The sequence below is a fragment of the Drosophila hydei genome, unplaced genomic scaffold (genome assembly GCF_003285905.1).
Source record: "Drosophila hydei strain 15085-1641.00,03,60 unplaced genomic scaffold, DhydRS2 tig00000211-arrow-pilon, whole genome shotgun sequence".
NCBI classification, from domain to species: domain Eukaryota; kingdom Metazoa; phylum Arthropoda; class Insecta; order Diptera; family Drosophilidae; genus Drosophila; species Drosophila hydei.
In genome coordinates, this window is record NW_022045685.1 from 2,827,587 (window position 1) to 2,853,670 (window position 26,084).

General features: G+C 42.5%; 4 protein-coding genes across 4 annotated transcripts in view; 2 read left to right on the forward strand and 2 right to left on the reverse strand.

Moving 5' to 3' along the window:
* Positions 1-5,085, reverse strand: part of LOC111598429 (protein folded gastrulation) — a 30,309-nt gene extending 25,224 nt beyond the window's left edge. The window contains exon 1 of the mRNA XM_030223464.1: positions 4,940-5,085. The gene's annotated coding sequence lies outside the window, so the exon portion shown is untranslated. The remainder of the gene's footprint in view (positions 1-4,939) is intronic.
* LOC111598440 (chaoptin) overlaps positions 1-26,084 on the forward strand; it is a 104,819-nt gene that overhangs the window by 68,722 nt on the left and 10,013 nt on the right. The window contains exons 3-4 of the mRNA XM_023313682.2: positions 19,400-20,324; positions 21,995-22,257. Coding sequence (XP_023169450.2) covers positions 19,556-20,324; positions 21,995-22,257 — 1,032 coding nt within the window. The 5' untranslated portion in view covers positions 19,400-19,555. The remainder of the gene's footprint in view (positions 1-19,399; positions 20,325-21,994; positions 22,258-26,084) is intronic.
* On the reverse strand, positions 23,706-24,526 carry LOC111598397. Its single transcript, XM_023313618.2, has 3 exons — positions 24,505-24,526; positions 23,961-24,419; positions 23,706-23,887 (listed from the first exon to the last, which is right to left on the reverse strand). The coding sequence occupies exons 1-3, from the start codon at positions 24,524-24,526 to the stop codon at positions 23,706-23,708; spliced, it is 663 nt and encodes a 220-aa protein (XP_023169386.1).
* On the forward strand, positions 25,106-25,789 carry LOC111598444. Its single transcript, XM_023313685.2, has one exon. The coding sequence runs from the start codon at positions 25,277-25,279 to the stop codon at positions 25,769-25,771; it is 495 nt and encodes a 164-aa protein (XP_023169453.1). The 5' UTR covers positions 25,106-25,276; the 3' UTR covers positions 25,772-25,789.

The window sequence follows — 26,084 nt, forward strand, 5'->3', positions numbered from 1 at the left end:
ATTCCCTATTTGGCACCTCGGCTTACCTCGGCATCAACATGCGCCAGCTACCCCAGGGGTCGTGGGTGTTGCTACTGCTGCTGTTGCTATTGCTGTTGCTGTTGCTGTTGCTGTTGCTGTTGGTGGCTGGCGGCTGGTGGCTGGTGGCAGCAGCAACATCAACAGCTACAACAACTAGAGCGACAAACGTGGCGGGCAAAAACACGCGTTTCCATTTTGCGCATACCAAAAACTGCAATGCACAATAAGAGTGATCCCTAACAAGCCCTGGCCCAAACCAAGCGCCCCCGAACATTGAGAGGGGCCTCCTGTCACCTCCCCTCTAGCCCCCTTTGCTGCATTCACATTCACAAGCCACAACACACGCTCTGCTCTGCTTTGTTCTCCTGCCATGCAGCCTCCATCACGTTAGCATTGTAAAAACATATGCTTTCACACTTGACACACACACACACACACATACACAAACACAATACACACACACACAGGTGCATGACACTCATGGCTGTCCAGCCAGCAAAATTGTCGACTTTGTTTTGCCTGAATGTTCCAGAAGTGCAGAGTTGAATAGGAAAACATTAGAAAAGTAATAGAGTAGACGTGATATTTGAGTATTTTAGAGTATAATCTAGTTTAATTTAATTATATTTTTAAGTAAATATTTAAGAATTTATTGTATTATTTGATTAAGAATTAGAAAACTTGAAGTTCATCAAGAAAATGAAAATTGATTAGTTTGAAACACTTTCAATGGATCTCTCACTCACTCTCTCTTTGCCTTTGTCATACTTTGTCTAGCTCTCTCTCTCTATCTCTCTGTATATCTATCTTACTGTTCATCTCTCTCCCCCTCTCCCTCTCTCACTCTTTCTTTGTTTAATCATATTAGTTCTGTTACCTTGTTATTTGCCACCTTTGAGTCTCGATGCCTTTGTTTCCTTAGCCATTTTTATTTTTAGCCTAACAATTACAGTTCCATGAGTTTAATTTTAATTAATATAATTATTAATTTATGCATACAAAATCAGCTTTTTCTTTTACTTAATTTTTATCTTCTCTCTGCTCTGCTCCATGCATAATATGTTAAGCTCTATAGCCATAAAAGCTTGTCGCCTGGCTGTGCTGTTATGTGTGTGTGTGTGTGTGGGGATCCTGGCCGGCCAATCCTGGCCAGTCGCCGGTTGCTTTCCTGCTATTCTGGCCTCCACTTGTCGCACTTTACATGCATGAAAATTAAGTGCTTGTCACATTTGCGGTTGACAACGTTTAATTTTCAGTTTATTTTTATGCTTTCCCAAATAACATGCCAAGCAATACCCCTGCAGACACATACATAGCGACAAACGCGTGTGTGAGTGTGTGTGTGTGTTGGGGGAGGCGTGGCTGGTCGCACATGCAAATGCGGCTGACACAAACAAGAAACAAGTAAACAGCAAAGCAGAAACACGAAAAAAGCAGCAACAAAAATTTAAAATAATTAAATCATTTACCAAAAACAGCTACAGAGGCGACAACAACAATGGCGGCAGCAGCAGCAGAAATAGAAATGAAAACGGAATATAAAATGTGTAATAAAGTGTAATAAAAGAAGAAGAAAGAAAGAAACAACAATTGTAAGCGGAAGTAGCAGCGACGCATTCAGCTGTGACGTCGACTGAGCTTTGGCTTATATCAGAAACAACAGCAGCAGCGACAGCAGTGATAGCAGCAGCAGCAGCAGTAGCAGCAGCAGCAAGAACAGCAAAGGCAGCGACAGCGGCAGCAACGGAAGAAGGTCTGCTTCAGTCCTCTTCCCACCCCTCGCACTGGTCGCCCTCGTCGGCGGCGACTACGAAGACGTGGAGGCATCATAAAGAAAGACAAACGACGACTGTCGGCCATGGAGTGTAATGTAAATTACGAGCAAAGCCAAATGGAAACAATAAAAAAAAAAGTCGCATTGTAATAGCCGCTGCTGCTGCTGCTGCTGCTGCTACTGCTGCTGCTGTTGCACTATAGGCATCAAATGAGGCAGCCAACCGCTGCACCTGTGGGCCAATTGTGGCAGCCAGTGCTCAGCTAGCTGCGTCGATCGTTGGCGATTAGGCGGCCGCTGCCCCAAACTGTTTACTGCTTCCGCTTGCTGCCGGCAACAGCAGCAGCAACAACAACAACAACAATGACCACAAAAGCGTAACATGCGCTGCCGCAATCAAATCAAGCCCCTGCCCCTCTGCTTCTTACCCCTTTGGCAATTACCATTCCTGCTGCGACTGCCGCTGGACACTCTGCCCCTCGCGACGTTCGTCGACACTTTGACGCTTCGCTGGGCTTAGGCGGGCGACGCCGATGACTCAGTGCGGCACAAGCCGGCCGCGAGTCACCCTGTGACGGCATTTCATGCTTAAATAACTGACCGCCGCGACTGCCCAGAGGCAGGAGCCAGAGCGGTGCGGCAGAAACTCTTGCAACGCTACGCTGCACATGGCTAACGCAGCTTGGGGACAGCTGGAGCCCGCTCTAAGCAGCGACCACTTGTGTTTTGGTATTTCAATTTAGCCAAAACACACACACACACACACATAAATATATATATAACTGCGGTTCAGGTGGCACGCAAAGGTCAAGTGTGTTATCCCATTTGGATCTGAGCTCTATAAATACAGTTGGGGTAACTGTTTGTTGGCTAGAAGTAGTTTCAAATATTAATAGACCCGATACGATGTTAGACTAAGGTATATGTCTATATATATACAGCATATATTATAATATATCTACAGTTATTATTGTACTTCCAACATATGAAATCATCATTAATAAAAGATGTTATCGACTCATCTGTGCATTGCAACGAAAAGAGTTGACTGTGCAGTTGATAGTATATATACCTGCCCATTCTATATGCCTCACTAACAGGTTTATTATTCTTCATTTGAATGCCATTTAAGAACTGATTTTATATAGAGAATTTGTATTTATTTACACATTACTTTATTATGTAGAATCTGTAAAGTCGATCGGATTTTGAAGCGGAACTTGCAGTCCATGCTATGGCCATAAGCCATATGAGCCGCTCGACCTCTGGCTGCAAATTTCGCTACAGATATTTGTGCTGTAACCGAATATTACAAAGTTTGTGCAGCTGGCAGCGCATTAGCTGAATTGCAGCTGTTTGCTTGATATATGAAGCGAAATCAAAAGCTAAAACCAAAACTCTCGCCGATTGGCAGTAATACAAAACGGAAGCTGAGGTCACTTTGCTGCGGTCCAAAGGCACGTACTTTGCATTCTTTGCGCAACACCAAACGCGACCCCAGTGCGCCCAAAAGTACAGCCTTTCGAACAGCTATGGATGCCGTCATTTGAGCGGGCGACGTCCGACTGGGTCACGGCGAAAGTCCGCCTGGGGTGGTGTGCAGCAGGATGAGGAGGCTAGGCAATTGAGTGTCTCACGAAAATGAGTTCGTGTTTCGCTGCTGATTTATTTTCACACCAAATGTGCTTGTGTCTGCGTGTGTGTGTGGGTGTAAAGTACTTAATTTGATTTGCGTGCTGTTTGCAACACTTTCTAATGCCTAATCATGAAGTTTGGGTGGAAAAACATTTGAACTCTGCTTTTGTGAATCGGATGTCAACAATTTTTGGTCATTGCCGTGGCTGGGGCTGCGGCTGTGAGCCGAATGCCAAATGTTAAATTTCATTAAATGGTTCACTGGGAATATGAGGGCTGTCGTGCTGTCTAGCTGTCTAGCTGTCTAGCGGAAATGATCGGTTTGCCACACACACACACGCACACACATATATACACCCATGGGGTAGCCACAATTTGAGCACTCTTAGCTGATAACGCCACTGACATCATCATCATCATCATGATCATTAGCAATTTATATATTAACATTTGTTGTTTGCCAAATGTAAATCTTGCTTTGTTCTGATAAGACCCAACTGAAGGTCAAGCGGTTCAATGGGCCGTGAAAACTCTTCATCTTTCGATTTAGGTTAATATTATTGCTGTGCTGGGATTACGTGACTTGGAAGTGTGGAAGCAAAGCAGAGCACAAGTCAAATCGAAAGAGAGAGATAAACTTAAGAGCAAGACTGAAAGCTTCAATGAAATTAACAGCGATTAAAGAAAAGTTGTTTTAAATAAACTTTAAAAAATGCTATTAAATACTTGAGTCTTACAGAAATGATTACTAATTTCAGTTATTATAAGTCTCAAGAGCGGCTAGAAAATAATATTTAAGCACTGAAGATCAGTTGCAGTTTATACTGAGTAATATCTATAGAAATAACCAATCAATATTAATGTTTATACAGCATCGATTGACAACTTAAGTTATTTAAAAAGCAGAAGAAAAAAACTTGAAGCACAAGTTGATGATTGAGCTTTAAGATTGATCGGCTAAAATCCGAAGAAATAAGAGACAACTGAAAGAAATAAAAGACAAAAGAGATTTGAGTAATCGCACTCTCTTTGCATTGCAAATATTTCAATCAACTGAATATTTCTTGGGATTTCGCCTCGATCGTCAGCAAAAACTGGCCGCAGCTGCCGCTGGACAGGCAGCAGCAGTCACATCCGCAAGCGCAAGCGCAGACGCGCCTGCAATTAGCGAAAAGGTCAAAGGCCACAGATGCTGGGCATGGCCCAGGGATAACAGCAAGGATGTGCGCCGCTAAGCAAATGACAGCAGCAGCGCCTGACACGCCCACCACTAAGCCCCTTTCACACACATGCTCTCACTCTCTCCCTCTTTTCCTCCCTTCCTCACTCTCTCTCTCTCTCTCTCTCTTTCAGCTATCGCTAACGGCGAAATTTAATTGAATTTGCATTTAAAACATGTTTTCAATTTGCACAGCAAACAAAAGAGACAAAAACTCAATAATCATTATAATAAAGACAAATAAAATATTTATATAAACAAAAAGACAACAGCAAAATAAAACAACTTACATTTAACTGCTTTATATCCCAGGCGCAAGAAGAAGAAGACGGCAATGAAGAAGACCGCAAAGGCACCAACTGTTGCGCATGCGTTGTTGCTGCTGCTGTCAACGCTGTGATTGTAGTTGTTGCTGCTGCTATTTGGTTTGTTTTTGTTTTTGTTTTTGTTTTTTATCTTCTCGTTCGGCGCGTTGTTTTTGGTTTTTGGGTTAATACAAAATTATTGTAAAATAAATTAGCAAACGAATAAATATTAAACACGAACTTGTGCGCTTTTTACTTTTTTGCTTATACATATATTTTTCACTTTTGTGCTGTGCGTTGTTGTTGCTCTTAGAACCATGCTCCAAATATTTATTATCGCTGTTGTTGTAGGCCTTTCTGCTGCTGCTTTATTTTTATTTTTATCTAAATTTTGTTTAATTGCTTAAAGTTTTCTTGTCGCTTGCTGCCTTTCATTTTTTCTTAGTCGCTCCCGCTGTTGTTGCTGGCATTATGACAACTGTTTGCTGCTGCTGTTGTCGTTGTTGCTGTTGTAGTGCAAGCGCCTCACATGGCAGCACACGCACACGCACATACAATACTCACATAGACACGCACACACATGCGCGCAGATAAATCCGCGTTCACAAAGAAAAAGATTTCGCACACACGCAAAAAAAAAAGGAAACACGAAAAAAATAAATAAAATAATATAAAAGTCGATTTATTGTCACAATTTTACACGGCAGCAACGAGAAAAAAACACACGATATAAACTGAAATTGTAGTGTGTATTAAACGAAGCAGAAAACGCACGCACAGTGGATACAAAACATAACTGTAAAAATTGTAAAATATATAAAAAAAATTAAATAAAGGCAAAATATTGGCAAAATTGTAAAATAATGTATATAAATTTATATATAAATAAGTATATATGTATGCACTTTGCAATGACAACAACAAAAATAAAAAAATGTAAAAGATTATAATTTCAACATGCATAAATACACACATACATATTTGTATATATACATGTATATATAAATTTATAAATTATATATTTTATGTATAAGATTATGAATTATCGGCGCCTGTTGCTGTTGTAACAATAGCAAACAGCAACAACAAAATGTCGCGTGTGTTTCACAACACATAAATAAGTCGATTTACATGCCTACATACAGACATCTTTATGTGTGTGTGTGTGTGTGTGTGTCTCTATATGAATATTAAGCTTTATTTTTGTGCATTTTTTTTTTTGTTTTATTTCACTCGCTTTTTGTTTCCTTTCACAGATACGCATGGGTTTTCTGTTGTTTTTGTTTTGATTTTGTTTGTTATTGTTGCTTTTGTCATTTGGTTACACAGTCAAAAAATTCAAATAGGAATCGGGTCAAACTAAAACCAAAAGCGACACACATCACCAAAGAGAAATGCACACGAAGAAACGTTTTTTTATACATATTTAATTTTTTTTTTAAATGCGACACATTTTTTTTTTTGCTATTTGTTTTTGGCGCGCACGAACTAACAAAAAAAAATGCAAGTAAAAACTTAAAAACTTAATGTATTTATTTTGCACGTTTCGTGCGATTGCACATAGCTGGCATTAGCAAAGAGCTCGTACATCCCGTTATATTAGGTGTATTTTTGTATATTTTAAATACTTAAAAACTGTATGAAAAGAGACAAAAACTGAAAACGGAACACCACAGAAATAGAAATAGCAATCGAAAATAGAAATTAGATAAAAAAAAAGAAACAAGTTCGAACTGTTGCCTGCTCTTTACGGCACTTGTCACTGTTCATTTCATTTAAGTTTCTGATTTCTGTTTTGTTGATGAGGCGGTTGGAGGCTGGGGGCAGGGACTGTGGGGAGTTGGGGTATAGTATATGGGTAGAGGAAGATGAGCCCCGTTTAACGATCCCGAGTTGACGTTTAGGCAGAGCTCAGCTGCGCACGCACCGTTACCGTTCACGTTCACAGTTGTTTATGGAATGAGGCTTGGAAATGAGTGTGCGGGCGTCGTGGCTCCGAGCCAGCAGCAGCAGCAGCAGCAGACGCTGCGCCGACAGCGAGAGCGGTAGAGCGAGGGAGAGCCAGCGCTGAAGAGCGTCAAACGATCGGGCGGCAACGAGCTGCCTTGCTGTTCATCTGAATAGAGCGCGAGCATAAGATAGATAGAGAGAGAGAGAGAGAGAGAGAGAGAGAGAGCGGGCAGGAGAGCCAAATGACAAAGAGAGCGCAACGACTTTGACGGGGCGACTAAATCGTACTAGTGCCAGAGCCAATATAGCTGCAGTTGTTACTGTTGCTGTTGTTGTTGGTATTATAATTTTTGCTAGTGCTGTAAATAATGTTGTTGCCGGCAATTCAACTTAAATTAACTAAAAAGTAAAAGACTCTGGCCATAAAAATAATGTTTCTTTTTTATTATCAAAAGATATACAAACTGAATGCTTGAGCTACAAATTAAGAGCTCGACGCTAAATGGAGCGTAAGGATCAATTTGCATATGTGTGCATAAGAAAAACATGTTCACAGCTGTGGAAACTAACTCAATTCCTCTGAAGCGCTGCTAGGACTTACAATTAAATATTAAATCGAAAAATATATGTAGAACTTAATATGTTATGTCTTCAATATATCTTCTGGTATTATACATAGTTGTGAGCTTGACTAATGTTTCTTCCCCTTTTAAGTAGTGACTACTATATTTATGAACACATAAATTTGCTTAAGTTTGTGACAAACAAAACAGCAAATTTAATAAGAAATATGTTAATCTTAATATTCGCTTCAAATTATTTTCAAAAACTTAAGTTTATTACTTAATTTTCTTGTGCACGAACCCACTACTATTTTAATGAACAAGGCCATATATGCACCGGAAAATGTGATCCTAGTCGAAGCAGTATATGAAAACTTGTCTATGCTGATTGATTTTAAGTTCTCTAGGCTTTTCATAGCTCATAGACTTTCTGCATTGTGAAAACTTTCAGCTTGAACTAAGCCATATCTATGTCCCAATGCCTAATAGACTAGATATCGATAATATTTAAGTTTGAAATTTCCATTTACTTAAAAATTATATATATATATATATATATAAATATTCACTTTAATCGCTTTGAGGAATACGTGTGTTCAGCTCGGCTACACACATTAGTTGGCTAACAAAAATTTTTTGGTGAGTGTGAACTGAGAACTGGCACTGGCACTGGCACTGGCAACTGGACTCTTGCTGAGCTGCAGTCGGCTGGGTCTGGAATTGAATGTAGATAGTTGGGCCGCATGATTAATGACAGCAGGGAAATGGATTTCTTTGCTTTGTTTGTGCAACTAATTGAGAAATTTACATAGAGCGTCTGACACGCAGCTCGGAATGGGTCTAAGTGTGCGACTGGCTGTGTCTCTGGGCAGGGGTCGACCTCTGGGCACGACAATTCCCATTCAGTTTTCACGTTCAGCAAAAAATAGAAATTCCCTAGATAATTTCGTTTTTGTCTAAAACTATTTCAAAGAAAATCAATTTCTATTTTTTCACATTTTCAATTTGTCAAGTTTTTTGTTTTTGTTATTGTTTCCCTTCTCTGTTGTTATTGTTGTCAACGCATTGCATTGAACTTTTGTGTATTGTTCAATATACTTTATCTTGGCATAGGTCAGGTGCGACAGCAACTGAAAAAAACTGAAGAAAAGATGTTGGACAAATCCTTGCAACCGATTCCCACTAAGCCCTTAACACCTAGTATGCAGCCTCCAAGCCAAGCAGCTAAAAGGTCAGCTCGAAAATGTAAGACCTCTGCTCAGCTTCACCAGCTCACACAATTACCTGCCGCTTGCGTTAAGCTCATCCGCTTAAATTAACTTTTCACGCAATTTTCCACAATACGAATTCAAAGAAATATATGTGTATATATAAATATATCTCTACATATACATAGCGGAGCCTCTGCTGTGGCAGCAGCTTCAACTCCAACTGCTGCTCCTGCTCCAATTCAGCAACAGCCGCTGGGCTGTATCGTATTTAATTTCTGTTTCCATTTGCCTAATGGTGGCATGGGCGCTTGGGGGCGTGATTCTATTGAAGTCCCTAAATTCAACTTGAATATGTTCGAATCCATTATGGTTTAATACCAATGCCCTGTAACGTTGTTGTTATGATACCCTGTGCTCAGCGCTCCGGCTGGGTGGATCGAAAATAAATTGTGAAGTTAGAGCTTAACTAAACGCAGATCGAAACTCTTAAAGGCTTAAGAATCACATTTATTAAAGTACAATAAGCTGGCAACTGAGAGGCAAAGTAGGCAGTCACCTCACAGGCACCTTCACTGTCTTATGATTAATCTACGACTCTCTCTCGCTTATCCTGCTTGTGTACAGGGTATTATGCTGGTCTTGTTGTGGTTGTTGTTGTGTGCTGGCTGCTCCATTGCCAAATTGTATTTCACGCTACTTTTAATTGGCCGCCTCTTCAGCAGGCCCTCCCCTTGCGAGCGCCCAATGGCAGCTGCTGTTTTTTAGGCCCACATAATGGCCAATTATGCCCGCTTGGACTCGCACATTACAGCTCCTCTCGCCCCCTATGTGCGCGGGTGTGTGTGTGTTGGAGTTTACTTTTTAATGGTCAAGTGTATTGCGGATGGATGTGCCTCTTTCGTTCTGGCACTGGCCTTTCCCAAAAGTCGAAAAACAACAGCTTTTTGTTGTTTGCTGATACTTTTCCTGCTGCTGCTCTTCTTCTTGCCCAGCCGTTTGTGCTTTGTCTTCTTCAGCATATTTCGCTTCTTTTTTTTGGTACTTTAAGTGAAATCAATTAAAAAATTTCTTTGTCTTTCGAATGTTTGACTTCAGTTGTTGATGATGTTGTTGTCGTTGTTGTTCTTGTTGTTGTTGTTGTTCTTGTTGTTGTTGTTGTTGCGAAGCATCTTCCAAGTGGCATTTGGAATTCAATGGAAATTAATTTCTTTTGTTTTTTCTTTTTTTTTTGGGTGCTTTTTTTACTGGGCTGTTGCTGTCTGCCGTCTTCTTCTTCTTCTTGATTTTCATTTTCACTTTTTACATTTGTTTTGTAGTTTCTTGAGCAGGTTCTCGTTTTCACTTTCGAAAAAAGTTTTGTCTTTTTTTCTTGCGCATTTAATATATTAATTCGTAAGAGCAGCAATCAGAATTTGGAATTCGAAATTTGCTTAATTGCTTGAGCCAATGATTGAAACTTTCAAGTTGTCAACAGCCCGGGCACAGGGAAATGGATAAGAAATGAAGTGCAGCTGATATCAAACGACAGGCAGGCCTAAAAAGATTTCACATGCGACTACAAGATAAATCCTTTTTCATTTGAAAATCTCCCGCCTCGTTGGCGGCGCCAGCTTTGGAGCCGGTTCTCGATTTATGCCCTTCGTAAGTCAAAACCCAAATTGACAACTTAATGCCATCAAAGTTCAAAGTGCGCACAATAAACCCCAACAGCATGCGGCACCCGAAACACTTTTCCCTCGCCTCCCACTCCCCGCCTCAGCTGGGGCATAAAAAAACTCTGCAATCGAATGCCAATGCCAATGCCAATGCCAATGTCGATGTTGATGTCGATGACGATGCCGATGCCGATGTGAATGCCGATGCCCATGTATCTGGCATCGACATTGACATTCAAATCTAAACATAAATAATAACAATGATAAACATGTCAACACGTCGACAGCGCCTGGGCCGGGGCTTGGCCTGGAAGCCCCACACATTCATGTCAGACACAGATAGAGATACAAATACGGCTGCAGATACAGATACATGCGGCATGTAGTAACAGATGCCAAATACCAATACGCAGCAACAACAAAAGCACACATACAGCCCGAAAAAAGGCCAAAAACATTTTTAGGTTTCAGTGCGCTTTGGGCCTACAAGAATCGAAAGCGAAAGAAAAAAATGTGGAAAACCAACTCTGACAACAACACGAATTGCAACGATAAAAGAGACTTGGTTTGGAACAACATGAAAAGTGGACAACAATTTGCTCGCAGTAAAAAACTATAAGGCTAATAGTTGCTAAGAGTTGACAGTTGCAATGGGAGCCCGAAGAACTAAATAAGCCTAGAAGCAGCAGCGAGAAGAGAGCAAACACATAGATCATGATTAATGTAGATCTCCGACTTTTCGGGCATTCTGAATGCAACTTAGCCTCTCAGTGCTCCAGTTTCGATAAGCCGATTGACCGATAGTCCGATAATGGCAACTTGGGCGTTCCCATGACCAAGAAATGTTCTTTGGGCTTGGCGTTGCCCGCTTGGAAAGGAGATCTGAGTATATTAGTTGCCTTGAAAATAACCCCGTGACAAGTGAGAGGTGAGGACTCTGCGAAGTCTGTTTGAAGATGAGCTGAATTATTGTTGTGGCACGCCCACTGCCGCCCCAGCTACTAGACTGTCTAGTCCACGTATATTTCTATCAACATCTGTAGCTTAAGGTCTGGTTCAGAATTCAGAATATCAATTTCTGATGGCCTTGCTCAGGCGAACAAGCATTGCGCAGTCTGTCACAGCCGGTGGCAACCTTCTGACTGGGCTAGTTTTCTCTCGTCTGCTTTTCAATGTGACGACAAGATGAAATATTTTTACCCAGATATCTGAGGAGAGTGCAAGAGGGAGAGAGAAGTACTGATAACTGAGCGGGCGACAGACAGATACCAGGAAAATCGTGGAAACATGAAGCCAAGTGGCGCGTCGTCTGCATTGCTGCTGCCCCTTTGCCGTGACATTTGAACTTGGCAATGAGTCATCACAAAACAAAAAACAAAAAAAAAACAAAAAAACAATGTTCAGCCAGAAGAACAAGATACAACTACTTTGAACACTGCATAGGGTTTTTTTTCTCTTTTGCTGTTGCTGTCTTAGAGCTCTGTAATTTGTTGACCTTCCAGGAATTTCGTTGGACGGGCCCAACACTCCAACAGTCCAGTCCAGAAGAGTTGACTACGAATCCCGCTCCGCCCCGCCCCGAACCGCCCCTCCTCCGCCTCCCACAGAGATTATTGTACACATCCGCTACCAATTAATAAGTCACTTCACATATTTTGTTATTTACCATTTGGCCCACAGACAGAGCCCAAGCATAGAGTATTCAGTCTGCTGGAAAAGTCTGGATGCCACAGCTATTCACATTCGATTTGAATAGCTGTACATTCAGCAGCGTCAGATCTTGCGGCAGCTGGGCGTGGCATAGCCTCAGTTTATTGCGCTCTCAACTACTTTAGAGACATATATAGCTGTCTATGTAGATCTAGATGCGCTCCGTCTATGATTAAAAATAATGAAATTCATGAAAATTAATAATAAAATTAAAAAAAATTAATAAAAACTACAAACTTAAAGGAAATTTTATTAAAGTGCTGAGCTCAGAAAACGTGGAATATTTCATTATTGGTGCTGGCAGCTTAAGGTGCAGAAATGCTTCAGGTCGAGGGTATTCTCAAGCCGTCAGTGCCTTCGCAAACACTTTGACTTGTTAGCCAGTTATTTGTATATGCTTTAAGCCAATTTAGTTGCTCGTTTCGCAAGTGCCATACAAAGGAGCTGTGTCTGCTCCCGCCTCTGACTCCGCCCAGGAGTTGGCGCAGGCAAACGTTAGCCCTATGCCAATCATAACAATAACAGTTATAGTAATAATCGTAAAGAATTCGTAGCATATAAATGTCGCTTTAAGTAAAAAATAACTTCATTTCATGTTAATATGCATAAGTAATATCCGAACCCTAGGGAAAGGCGGCAGCAGTTGATGTTGTTGTCGTCGTCTGTGTGTTTGTGATTGCTGTTGTTGCTACTGTTGCTGTTGCTCTTGTGGTCAACAACAACTAATTATAATCAATTCTAATCGTCTTTAAATTGCTGCTTTTACTGCCCGCAGTCGCTGCCTTTTCTGGGCCGCACTTTAAAAGGTGTTGTTGTTGGTGTTGTCAGCGAGTCTTCCGCCTTGCAGGAGCTGCTGCTGCTGCCTCAAACCCATTTAAACTGCTTCGATTTTTCTTCAGTTGTTGCTGTAGCTATTTAGTATGTGCACGTAACATTATTTCTTTTTTCTCTCTTTCTTTGTTGTTGTTTTTTTTGTATTTAGTCGCGTTTTTTTATGGGCTTTTGGCTTTTTCCGCGTGGTTCTATTTTTGAAAAGTGGTGCTGCCGCTTATGGCCTTAAGGCGAAGAGCCATGGCCAAAATGAAGTGAGCGAAACAAAACAAACCATTTCTGTTATTTTCAATAGAAACCCAAGAGCAGTTAGCCAGGCAGGTTGGCAGGGATGCCAGCTACCATGGGCAACCGCAATGTGTCAGTTAAACACGACAATCTACTTAAAGTGCGACCCGCAAATGGCAAGCGACAAATGGTGGTCGGCGGCATTGGAGCTGCAGTGGGGGCTGGGCCTTTTTCGAATAGGGACTGACGGCATGAAGGGCGCCAGTTAGATAGGGAAGCACTATGTGTGTGTGTGTGTAGATTGGGAAATGATTTGGTTTCATCCCTCGTTGCTGGCTGTCAAATTGACATTTTTCATTTTCGCTTAAAAACCACAAAAACCGCCAGATTGTTTGTCTTAACAGCGGCTGGCATTCCGGCTGCTGTCAATCACAGCTGATGCGACTCCTGCAGCTATGCCGGCATGAGTGTTGCTCTCGAGCAGCCCCATATTGGACTTCATTTGATGTGGAAACAACCAAACAGCCAAACAACCAGCAGACACCAGGCGCTAATGTTTCCTGTCAAAGGCCAGCAATGCCAAAAAGCGCATAAGGAGGCGCAGCCATAGAGGAGGGCACGGCCAATTACCCACACTCTATGGCCATGCCCACGTCCATTCCTATTCGCATCGCCATGCCCATTCACACGTTCAATGCCGAAAACGCGGGCCCCATTTGATGAATGGGCTGTCACTGACTTCGAGATTGCGAGGCAGACAGCAGCAACACTGGGCTATCGCTGGATACATTAATGCCAAAAAAAAAAAAAAAAAAAAAAAAAAATGAGAAAAAAAAAAAGTAGCAAATGTCAAGTATTGAAAAGTGAGGCATGCCACAATTACCAGACAAACGATGCAGCAATTCCAAAAGATGGCATACTTAACAAACAATATTGGAAGCTGTGTAAGAATCTTTGACTCTTATCATTTGCTAGCTGCAAATTGAGTGAGCTAAATAAGTAGGTAACCAGCGTAGCGCAACTGCTGTAGCTGTCGGTGTAGCTGCAGCTAATAAAAGCCCCATCCCCAGGCAGGCACGCCCTATGCTCCAGCAAGCAGCCACCGCCTACGGTTAGGGTTCCGGGCAACTCGTGTGTTGTTCAAATTAAGTAAAAAACCATATCAAGGCAATGTCTCTCTGTCTGTCTGAGGGGCGGACTGCAGAGGGCGTCGACTGCAGAGGGCCTGGGCCTGGACTTGTGTGTATGTAACTATGTGCCTGTTATGTAATAGCATGTTACGTGTATAACTTTTATTATTATGATTATACTTTTGCTGCTGCTTCAACTACCATGACTTTGTTGTTGTTGCTGTTGCTGCTGCTGCTGGTGGATGCTTGGGAACTGCCTGCAAGAGGAGATACGTGAAAGTCACGTGAGTCATTAAAATGAAATAGCAGCACAGGCAGGAGCCGTGGTGGCCAGGAGGGAGACAAAAGTTGGGGGCACACAGTAAGAGCAAACACAGGTGCATGTGTCTGCATGTGCCTGCCTGGCTACATCTCTCTCTCTCTCTCTCACTCTCTAGATACGTTGTTGACTGAATGATGAGATGCTTACTAGTATTAACAAAGTTGTTTTTTGCTGTTGTCGTTGTTGTTGTTGCTGGTGCTGTTGCTCTTGCTGCTGCTGCACTCCTTTGTTGTGTGCGCTGTCAACGCTAATGTCATCCGAGCTCAGACTTTGAGCCTTCGGTCCCAGTCACAGTTACAGACAGAGAGACAGCTGCAGTTCCCAGTTAGAGTTGGTCGCAAAGTTATTGCCAACGTCATTGCCGGCATTAGAGATCGTCGTCATCATCATCATCATCATCATCATCATCATCAGCAGCAGCAGCATCAGCATCAGCGTCGTCGTTGTATTCATTGCCTGGGGCAACTGGATTTTTAATTGCAATTAATTTTGAGACCCTGTAGAGGGCGCATGGCCCATGGCCAATGGCCAAAACAATGTCCCGCCGTGCTTCAAATGCCAACTCATCTTGGTTCTATGGCTGTGCTTTGCCCGAGACTGGGTCTAGGTAATAACCAACACAGCCAGCAGGAGAAAAAAAAACAAAACAAAAACCTACAGAGAAAAAGCTCATCATTGGCTAATAGCCCATCTATTGTCATCGAAGACTTTCGCTGCTGGGATCCGGAAAGTTTCAAGAGCTGAGCGTGCTTACGATAGGATTTGCACAATGGAAAGCGAAGCTAACATCTTTATTAGCCCAAGATCTATTGTCGACTACGTTAACTTATAAGGGAATCGATAACGATTTCTAATTGAAATTGATTTCAATGATAACAGTTCAGACTCGACATAACGATAGCATATCTATGGTGAGACATCAATTTGCAAACGATTCACTTTCAATTACTCGATAACATGAAAGTAAAAATCTGTTAAAAGTACTCCGATTGGCCAGTTTTATTGCTATCGACCTATCAGATGTTGGTAACAATATTAATATGTTTTTGTACCTCCACTTATCGATGCTTCAGTATTGGTTACATAAACTGCCAGTGCTTAACTTCAGGTCATCATATTGTTATCGATTACATATCGATTGCTTTGTTGTTTTATATATGTATATATATATATATATATATATATATATATATATAGCTATAACACACATCTTGCCAAGAGCTTTAATTAATGCACAGCTCGCTGGACCTTCAAGTCAAAAATGCAACTAGTGATTGAGGCTGTCCGGATGAAATTGGGTGGCTGCAACTAGTTCCTAGTTGGTTTGCTGCTGCTGCTGCTATCGCTGCTGATTTCCATATTTGCATGCATACGAATATTCATATTCGCATTAAGGTACATTCGGTGCAGCGATGCATTCAATTGCAAACAGCTGCATACAAATTTGCAATTTTTCATTTTATTGCCAGCGCTTGACTACCATTCCAGCATTAGGTTCGGGCTTAGATTGGCCTTTAATGTGGGCCAACCTACATTTTTTGTGTTTACCTGTCTTTATTATGTGGGGGGCAAAATCGAAGGGGCAGAAAATTAAGCTCGCTGCTAGTTGAGGGTGGATTGCGATTTGGGAGGACGAGCAGTCGAGTGCAATTGGCTGCGCAGTGTTCAACCAATCGATATTTATCGATAGGCAAATTTCCTGTATTTGCAAGCACACAATCTCTTTGCTTTTCGGTAGCCAATATAAAATAACAAATATTAATAAATCACAATATTGCAGTTAAATATGTAATAGAAGACTTATGTACAATTGATAGTTATCGATAAGCATATATTTTTGAATTTGAGCATATATTAATAATAAATTAGTTATAAAGTTGTAGTAGCATATAGAAAGTAAGAGCTATAAATAATCAATACTTATCGAAAAGAATATATTTGCAAATAATCGATAGTTATCGATAAACATTGATTTGGGTATGATTGAGTATATATTACAAATAAATAAATACGAATGTTGTAATATCATAAAGAATGTAAGGATTATAAACAATCGATAGTTATCGATACATATTTACTCTCAAATCTAAAGTCTCTCAAGGTGTTTTCAATTTGTAAAGAGCTCAAATTGATTGTGATATAAGATACGCCTTCTCCAAGCCATTGCAAACCTAAGCTTGCCCCGCTTTCACTTTATCAACTCCGCAGCAATGCTAATCATCCACATCCCATTGCAATTGAGCATTAAAAATATTTATTTATTTATAGTTATTCATTTAATATTGTCTCAGCAACCCATGTGCTTTGTGGCCACATTAACAATTCATTGTTATATTATAATGTAATTTTATTATTATTATTATTAACGCTATGATATTTGTTATTGTCAGTGTCTGCATTTGTCTATTTAGCATTTGCGTATTTGTGAATGTTAACTGAATTGGCATAATTCCTTTAATTTCATTGCACATTTTCTCTTTATAATTAACTTTTAATTTATATCTGCGTATATCTGGCGATTAACCTGCTAACCGGCTGACCAGCCTCTAGCTGGACTAACTTTTAACTGGCCTCGTTTCGGCTGCGATTCGAACGACGGAATTGTGGTAACAATTGTTCAGTTGTCATGGCCACTAATTGAAATTGCCAAGCGGGGGATGAATATCGGGGCATGAAAATATCGTTGCGAGGCTATTTGAACTATGGCCAAATCTTCTGGTCAATGGCTGTTAAACGAGCTACAAACAACCATCCCTGCTGCGTGGCCAGGTGGCGTGTCTCACGGCACAGGTGTTTCACTACAATAAAAGTGCATTTAATAGCCAAATTGAAATGTTTATAACGCCAGGGCAATAAGTTTCAATGACATTTTTAATGCATAATATAGAATAATGCCTAGCATCTATAGCCCTTTCAAGTTAAGTGAATTTGTTTGACAATTCCTAATCGATTGACAATAAAAATAATATATCGGTAGCGGAACAGTTGCAAATGCCACTGTCAGGGAGAAAGTAATTTGTGTATCCATTGAGAATGCGAACTATACCCTGAATGAAAAATGTATGTAACAGGCAAATGGAGGCGTGGCAGAGTCCGCCGAGTCTCGATGACCATAAAAGCTGAAGAAATCGAAAGGCAAAGTCAGGAATTGAATTGTATGCCATGAGCAGTACAAGCTTATCTATTTAACACATTTGCCAACTATCGATAATAATCGATAATTTGATAAACAGACAAATTCGAGCTGCCCCGCCCACTTTAAAAACTTCATCAACCTATTGCAAATAGTCGAATGTCATTATCCCGCCTTGAACCTTGATGGAGAAATTGCATCTAGGAAAAAAATTATTCGATAATTCAGTAAAATTCGACATCAACCTTAAAGCCTTTGAACTGATTTACTTTGTCCTCAAACCAAATACGCTTTATGGCTTATGCATAAAATCGTTGGCAGTTGCATAGAAAATTTATAATAATTTATTATTATTTTTTTTCGAATAAAATCTTTTAGTCGTTCGACCTTCGGCCAGGGCGCGACAAATACTCTATGCAGCCATTAGATATATTTTATTCTCGACTCTATTATTTTAGCTGGCGGTCCAGCGGAAATATGGAATAATTAATATTCGGTTCGTTGCAATTTTTCCACTTAATTTTTTCTGCTTTTTTTTTTTGGTTTTTAATTTTTATTGCAAAAACAAAATTTCCGGCTAAGGCGACGTCGGCTGCCATAATTTTAATTGCGTTTAATGGCGCAAGAATTGAATGCGAATGTTGGCCAAGAGTAGTGGAAAAAAACGCATTAATTAGAAAAACGAGCAGAAGGACAGCTCAAAAGCGGGTGGAGAGAGGCAGAGACAAAAACATAGAGAGAGAGAGAGAGCGAGAGAAAGAGAGAGCGAGGGAGAGAAAGGAGGCTGGGAGGGAGGCTGGGTGTGCGCTACTAAAGTAATAAAATAATAACAATATAGCACACACCAACGTGACCGACACGACTCCACCACGCCCACCACTCAACAGCCCCCTCCCGCCGCCCGAAAGGCAGTAAATTAGGCGCTCGAGACTAAATACCCGCAAAATTCACGCACTTGACACAAATTCCTTTGGGACGGATGGCATTAAAATTGAAGAGAGGAAAAAACTGAAACAACAGAAAACACAAATCAAAAAAAAAAAGAAAAACAATATAAAAAGGAAAAGGAAAAGAAGGGGAAAACGTGGCAGAAAGCGTCCAAGAAAATAATTCATAATAATGCTGAACTGGTCCTAAGAGGCGGGCTAGGGGAGTGGGTGCAAGGCAGCTACTGAGTGGCTGCGGCTGAGTGGCACGACAAAATGGCGACCAGCAAAGCGGAAGTGCGCGCAAATGACAAAATGCTGTTAGCCCAAAATGCTAACCGAAGCCGCAGCCAACGTGCCACGTAAAGGGTGCAGCAGTCTCGCAGTCGCTGCGAATCGGCACGCAATTAAGTCGAAAACTAATTCCAACTGCATTAAGTGAAAATATGAAAGCAATACAGTGCAAAGCCTTCGCATTGGTTGGCCAACAGCACGCCGTGCTCCGGCTGAATTGGCCATTTAATGCAACTGCTTAGAGCGAGAATCTCGAGAATTTTATAATTGAATGAAACTTGACACCGCAAAAACGAGCTTAAGCAAGTTTTCTTTGTCGAAGTGAATTCCTTTTGAGTTGGCAACGAACTCTTTACAGAAATTGGTGCTTTATTCAAGCTATATACATATTTTGTTATCTATCATATTTTCAGTCTAATGTATATTTCTCTTACAGGTCACTTTAAATAGGAGAACTTAATTATTAACGTCTTTCTTTGCTCTCACTTGCAGATGGCACGAGCCTGAACGCCAAAGTGTAGTTGATAACTGAATGGAAAAAGCATCGATGAGGGCAATCGGGTGAGAAATCGGCTTGAAGAGACAGACCGAGAGCAGGCCAGACAGCCCAGACAGACAGACAGGCTGTCTTTTAAATCGAATAGCAAAATGTGCAAGGGCAGCAGTCCCAGTCGCAGTGCCAGTTCCAGTCCCAGTGCAACGGCAACGCTCACAAACTTATTAGCAAAATGCACAAAGTCAACAAACGGTCCCAGCGGCAGCAGCATCCACGCTAGCAATTGTCAGCAGAGGCGCCTGCAAGTGTCACAGGGAAACAAAGAGCCACAAAAGCAAAGAGTAGAGCACCAAAACATGCAGCAGCAGCAGGAGGAACATAATCAGCGGCAACATCAACAACGTCAGGAACAAGGACATCAAATAAAGCAAATGGCAACAGGGACAATTGGTGAGGACAAGGAACATGAACAGAAACACGAATTTGGACGAGACCAAAAACAGCGTCGCCCAAATTGCAATAATGTTGCCAAAGTGCAGCAGCAGCAGCAGCCGCAGTCGAGGCAGCAATTCAAGCTACATCAACTTGGCTGCTCCTCGATTGTCCTGTGGTTAATGCTGGCCACGACTGCAGCAGCAGCAGCAACAACAACAACAACAACAAGCAAGCCAGCAGCAACATCTTTAGCAACAGCAACAATCGCCCAGCGACCCGCCCGCTCGTTGAGCAGCGGTCACAGCAGTCTAAGCAGTGGCGTCGGCAGCTCGGGCAAGAGCAGCGCACGTGAGCTGCACTATGAGCTGAACAGCGGTGCAGCAGCAGCGGCAGCAGCAGCCAATGGTGGCGGTGGTGGCGCAGCGGGCATAGAGTGCCCCAGCTTCGACGACAGCTCCGCCTGCCCCTGCTACAAGTTCGAAGATGGTAAGTGCAAACGGACCACCGAACTAATTAAACGCATCAAGGCTCGAGCATGGTCAAGTTTATTGCACCCAAAAACGTGCGAACAGGCCCAATAACAAATCTCAGTGTGTGTGTGTGTGTGTGCATGCAAAGATTGTTTACTTTGACACCAGAGACACCAGCATTTGAGGCTAGACACCAGGCACCACAGTGCTTGGCCGGCAAGTGCACTTGAATGCGATTGCGAATATGCCCTGCACTCACAGCTATCAAGTCAATTAACTCGAGTGTGGTCAATAGATCAGCATAAACTAGGGTAACCGAGCAGCTTCAGTTACATGCAGTCTGCCATTGCTGCTCTTTCTGTCTCTTAACATATTATAGATATTATTTTCTTGATAGTCAAAGAGCTTTTATATTCTGATTACTATAATGCTAGCAGACATGTTGGAATGTCGGCTATGACTGACTGCATAATACCCGTTCACGGTTCAAAAGTAGCAAAACCTATGCAAATTTCAAATATATCAGACTTGCCCCAGACCAGAGCTGGTGCTGCGCTTTGGACTCAGCCATATTTTATCTGCTTAGCCACGCCTCTATCTCAACAAGGCGGCAGTTGCTTAACTCTTAACTAAGCTCGAGAGGCTGCTATATATAGTCTAAGTCTAACTAAGTCTAGCCTATTGACCTTGCGCTCAGTTGGCTGTAATATATAGTTTTAAAGCAATTTTAAGAGTGGCTTTGCAGTAACTTGGATTTGACACTTTGGGACATTAGCTTATCTTCGATCAGGCTTAAAAACTAAGTCAATCTAACCGTAGGGCAGCTGCAGCAATGAGAGTCACACTTGAACGCGCAGATATTCCAGTTCAAGCTTCAATCTTACGAGTACATAAGTCACCATAGATTCTCCCCTAGGCATACATAAATTGATTTGATACACAGTTGACTTAATAAAGTAGCCACAGTGTATCTGCTAGTCGAAGAGGCCTGATTAGTTTCTTATATTTAATTTAGCAATTGGCTTGCTTTGATCTCGGCTTCTGCCAATTAGCAAAATGAAATGCGTATTTTGATTAATTGAAATAACTATCCAATCCATATGCAATAATTGCCTTTTTAATGGATTTTTAGCTATGAATGCAGCTGCTTTTGAGAGCGAGTCAAAGCGTAAATGCTTTTCTTGGTCATTAATGAAAGTAGAGTGCATTTGACTATACGCTCTGATTAAACTGGGAGGGAGATTAATAAACATATTTATTGTTCACTCAGAATTATTATTAAGAAGCTTAGTGTGTCCTGAAATAGAATTATTTAGAAGCTCAATTATTAAATCAGCTTTGTAGCCTTAGTGGGGCTTCAAAGATAGCACAGCAGAGCAGAAGCTCTTTTGTTTGCTAAATATTAGAATAGTCTATTGTCTATTGGCATCGTAGGTATTTCTGTTGAAATTTTGCGTTAGATAAGCGGATTATTCACTTATCTGAATCAAGCCTAATCAAAAGCCAACGAAATTTGAAGCACACGCACTTGCAACTCGAGCTAAGGGCGTATCCTTCTGCTCAACGGACGGACTGGCCGAGCTGAGAGTTGGTCTCACTTACAAATGATGTAGAGTATGAGCTGATTGATTACAATGATGTTATTGTCTATGATTAATTATTGAGTTGTGGCCATTTGATTTGCAGGTTTGTTTCTGGAGTGTCCTGGGACGACGGCGCTGTCGCTGCGCTCGACGCTTGAGCGCATCTCGGCGCCGATACACTCGCTCTCCATCTACGACTTCGATCGGTCGGTGACATCGCTCTCACAGGACGTCATCCAGCCGGGCGTGCATATACGCCATTTGCAGTTCTCTCACTCGCACTTGGAGGCGCTCAAGGAGAACAGTCTGCGCAATGTGCGTGGCAGCCTCGAGTCGCTTAGCATTGTCAATGGCAAACTATCGCAGGTAAGCAGCTGAAAAATGCAATTGCGTATTCGCCAAGTGGTACACTTTAACAGCATAGGCGGACAGCGGCTGGCAACCTATTCCTACTTAGCACGAAGTGATATAAGTGAAAAATGAGTAAGAGTGAAGCGAAGGCAAACGGAAACGCAACGTCAACGTCAACGTCAACAGACACCGAAATAATAACATGCAAATTTATTGCAGTTCACAACAATGTGCTGCCGCCTGTGGCCTGTCCTTGCAACAGTGTACTTATTGTCATGCCAGCGCCCTGCCACACCCTAACTAACGTTGTGACAATCAACTGTTGGCTGCTCGACAGCAGCAACGGCGATTAATATGTGGCAGCCACGTGGCCTGGCTGACTAAAAAGCCAAGAAAATTTCAATATGCAAATATTGCTTGCATATACATACCCACACATGTGTGTGTGCGTGTGTTTGCATAGGTGGAGAAAATTTAATATGCTTTGCTAGGAATGTCAAGCTTGTAGAAGAGCCACAGCAGCAGACGTAGCTTGCATATAGCAATATATATTTATTTCTGCACTGGGCAACATCATATAAGATCCAATTAAAACTATTTCTTTATGCATTCAGCAAATTTTGCTTATTAGTTTATCGAATTTCAAACGCGCGCAAAAGTATGCAATGGAATTTAGCATGTTTCCAATATGGCGGTCGCAGCAGCTGCCTGCAATTTCCGGTTGCCAAAATTTCATTGCATACTTTCAGGCTAAACTAAAACAGCAAAACTCTTCAGCTTGTTAGCAATTTCTCTGTTAAGCAAATATATAAATAATTAATAAATAAATATATATATGTTTTTGAAGATTTTCGCTTTTCGCGACAACTGAAGCTTAAATAATATTTATTTCATTTTCGGGTTTCATTGCTGTTGGCTGCATAATTTAATACATAGCTGCCACAATATTTGCTTGTCGCTGCTGTTAGTGGTGGTGGTGGTGCAGCTAAAGCTAATTAGCGGCACCAACATACGGCGTCAATAATGTTCAACAAAGTTGGGCAACCGAAAAAATGCAAATGGCTTTCTAAGCCATTAAATTTGGAAAACAGCCGCCACAGCAGCAAAGGCAACGCCAGCAACTGAGGCAGCCACTGTGGCAGCAACAGTGGCAGCAAAGGCAGCAACGGCATTCACCGTTAACGTAAACCCGACAAACGCCACTTGGGCAGCCATAAAAAGTAATTTGCCGCCGCGAAATAACAAACGAGCCAAAGCTAAAAACAATTGCGTTCGATAAAATAATTTTCACCAAAAAGGCAGCCAGCTGGAAACTTGTGGGCGTGGCAGTAGCGCTTGCTCCTGCCTGCAATTATACAGTTAAAGTTGCAGCGCAATATATAAGTAAATGTTAAAGTAGTTCGATTTATTGAAAGACAAAATAATAGGAGAACAGAAGAGGAAGAAGTGAGCAGCGCAGCGTCTTAACCAGCTGTAACAGTGCCGTTTGAAAGAGGTCTGCGGGTCGTCGAAGTTGGCGGGCGTGGCAGCACGGGTGGGCTAATGGTCACATCGGGTCCATTAGTGGGCAGCAGAGTCCGGCAAGCGCGCGCCTTATCGCCAACCTGCATTTGGCCGCAAAGGCGTCTCTGTGCCGGCAGCCAATCTAGAGAGAGCGAAGTGAGAGAGCGTGTGAATGGAGTTGGTTTAAGAGTCCCGAGGGACGAGACAGCACTCACTGTTGCGTGGACGCGTGTGGCAGTTGTTGTTCAGAAGCTGGCAGCGGTTGGCCAACACCTTGCACAACTTGAGGTTGCGTGAGCGCACGCAAATCTCCTCGGCACGCGGCGTGCGTCGGCAGGCGACTGGCCGCCGGGGGCAGTCCTGATGGCACCAGTTCGCAAGCGCGGCGCCCACGTTGCGCACCCGTCGACAATCCCGCTCCTGCGTGTGTGTGTAGGTCAGCTTGTTGCTGGCGCTCACATCCCGACGGTTGACATCGAGCAGCTCGCAAATGTTCCTGAACCGACGACACATGCCATTGGCAAGGCGTCCACAAACGCGCGGACTGCGCGCAGCACAGACAGGCGGCAGCAGGCACACCGGCCGAATAGTTGGCAGAATCAGGGGATTGGGCGCACGGGTCGTCGAGGCAATAGCCGGCCGCATCAGCTGCAGCGTTGAGCTGAGCGCGAGCACTGCACGAACAAAAGACAAATGGACAAGCGGACAATCTAAGCATATTCCCAAAGGTTGCGGCTCTGCGGACTACGAACTACCTACCAATTAGCGTGGTCAACTGCATGTTGTTGTGTGCTGCGAGTCTGTTCACAAAGTTGTTGCCCCCAACAGACGCTCGGCGTTTTTATAGCTCATGGCCAGTTGCGCAACAATGGGGGCTGGACACGAGCCCAACCCCAACAGGAACAACAGTTGTCACCACAGTCGCCACAGTCTTCACTGCCATGCGCCACTTCTGCCTACCAGCTGTTGGTGCCATTGACCTAAGCAGCAGAACAAAGCAATCGAACGTCAATTAATGGGTATTTGGGACTATGAAGTATGAAGTTGAACTTCCTTTCATTTGACTGAAGTTTCTACTTAACATTTCCAACTTCAGCTAAGTCAGAATCTGATAAAGAATTACTTAAGATATTATAAGATATAGATCCAGCCAACGAACTGTCTCCAGAGACTCTAGAGGCAACACGCACCACTCAAAGTTGTTCAAAAATATATATATTACATAGTTAAGCCCAAAGTATATTCCAGATCAGATTCTCGCCTGCATTGTCTTGCCCCATTTGAGGGCATTGAAATGCGTTTTTCAAAACAGTTGTTGTCAGATTGATCAAATAAGACGTTCGATTGTCTGGCTGCCTGAATGAGAAATGGAGCAGTTGGCGAAAGATAATGCCGCCTGACTCTGACTGGCTGTATAAATAGCCCGTTGCAGTGTCTAGGTAATCATCAGCAACTGTCGCTTGCTTCTCTCAACAGCTAAGGTCTCAGCTCCAACTGCAACTCCAACTCCAACTCCAACTCAGTCTTCGACATGTTCAAGCTAACCATTTGCTGTATGCTAATCGTCGTCCTGGGAGCAGCTGCTCAGGTAGTGAAGAAGCCAACGCCCGTATGCGTGGGCCGTTGCACCATTTTGGATCTGAAGCGCACCACTGCGGTGTGCACACGGGATGCCAGGACCAATTTGTGCACCAAGCTGCGCCCTTGCCGGCTGCGCGAACGCAACTGCGCTCTGAGGAAGCTGGGCATGGCGCCGCTGCGACAGACGACCTTGAGGCAGTGCGCCAATGTCCAGGGCATCGAGGGCACTGCTCGCTGTGCCCCCATCAAGGTGAGGAGCTGCATCGACAAGTCCTGCATCAATCAGAAGCCGAACAGCTGCTGGCGCACTCGGGACGGCCGCAAACTTTGGCTCAGCATCTGCGATGCCCGCCGGGTGAACTGCGTCAACAGGAAACGGCCACAGCTGCAGCTGGTTCGCCTCCAGGACATCAAGTGCCGCATCAAGCCCGTCATCACGGCCTAAGCAACGACGACAACAACAGCTCCCACAATATCCACAAGCATGCATATATATATATATAAATATATATATATATATTTTTTTTTTTATTGTATATCTTATTTCTTAGAATCTTTTTTTTTCGGTCCTTCGTATCAAATTCAAAACGCTCGTAAATATTTCATAATGTTGCGACAATAAAAATAAATATCATTTTATGGCAGCCATTTCTTTGTTCTGGTTTTCTACTTGCTGCTGCCACACTATGTCACCGCGTGCCGCACCGCTCCGGCCAGACACTGACTCGCATGACTTGGCCATAAATTTGCTGGGGCCG

Bases quoted from the DNA above. Each gene is read 5' to 3' on its own strand.
- LOC111598444 (XM_023313685.2), top strand. From the start codon at position 25,277: ATGTTCAAGCTAACCATTTGCTGTATGCTAATCGTCGTCCTGGGAGCA.
- LOC111598397 (XM_023313618.2), bottom strand. From the start codon at position 24,526: ATGCAGTTGACCACGCTAATTG. The intron at 24,420-24,504 runs GTAGGTAGTTCG...TTGTTCGTGCAG, and splicing joins GCAGTTGACCACGCTAATTG to TGCTCGCGCTCAGCTCAACG. The intron at 23,888-23,960 runs GTGAGTGCTGTC...CGCTCTCTCTAG, and splicing joins CCACACGCGTCCACGCAACA to ATTGGCTGCCGGCACAGAGA.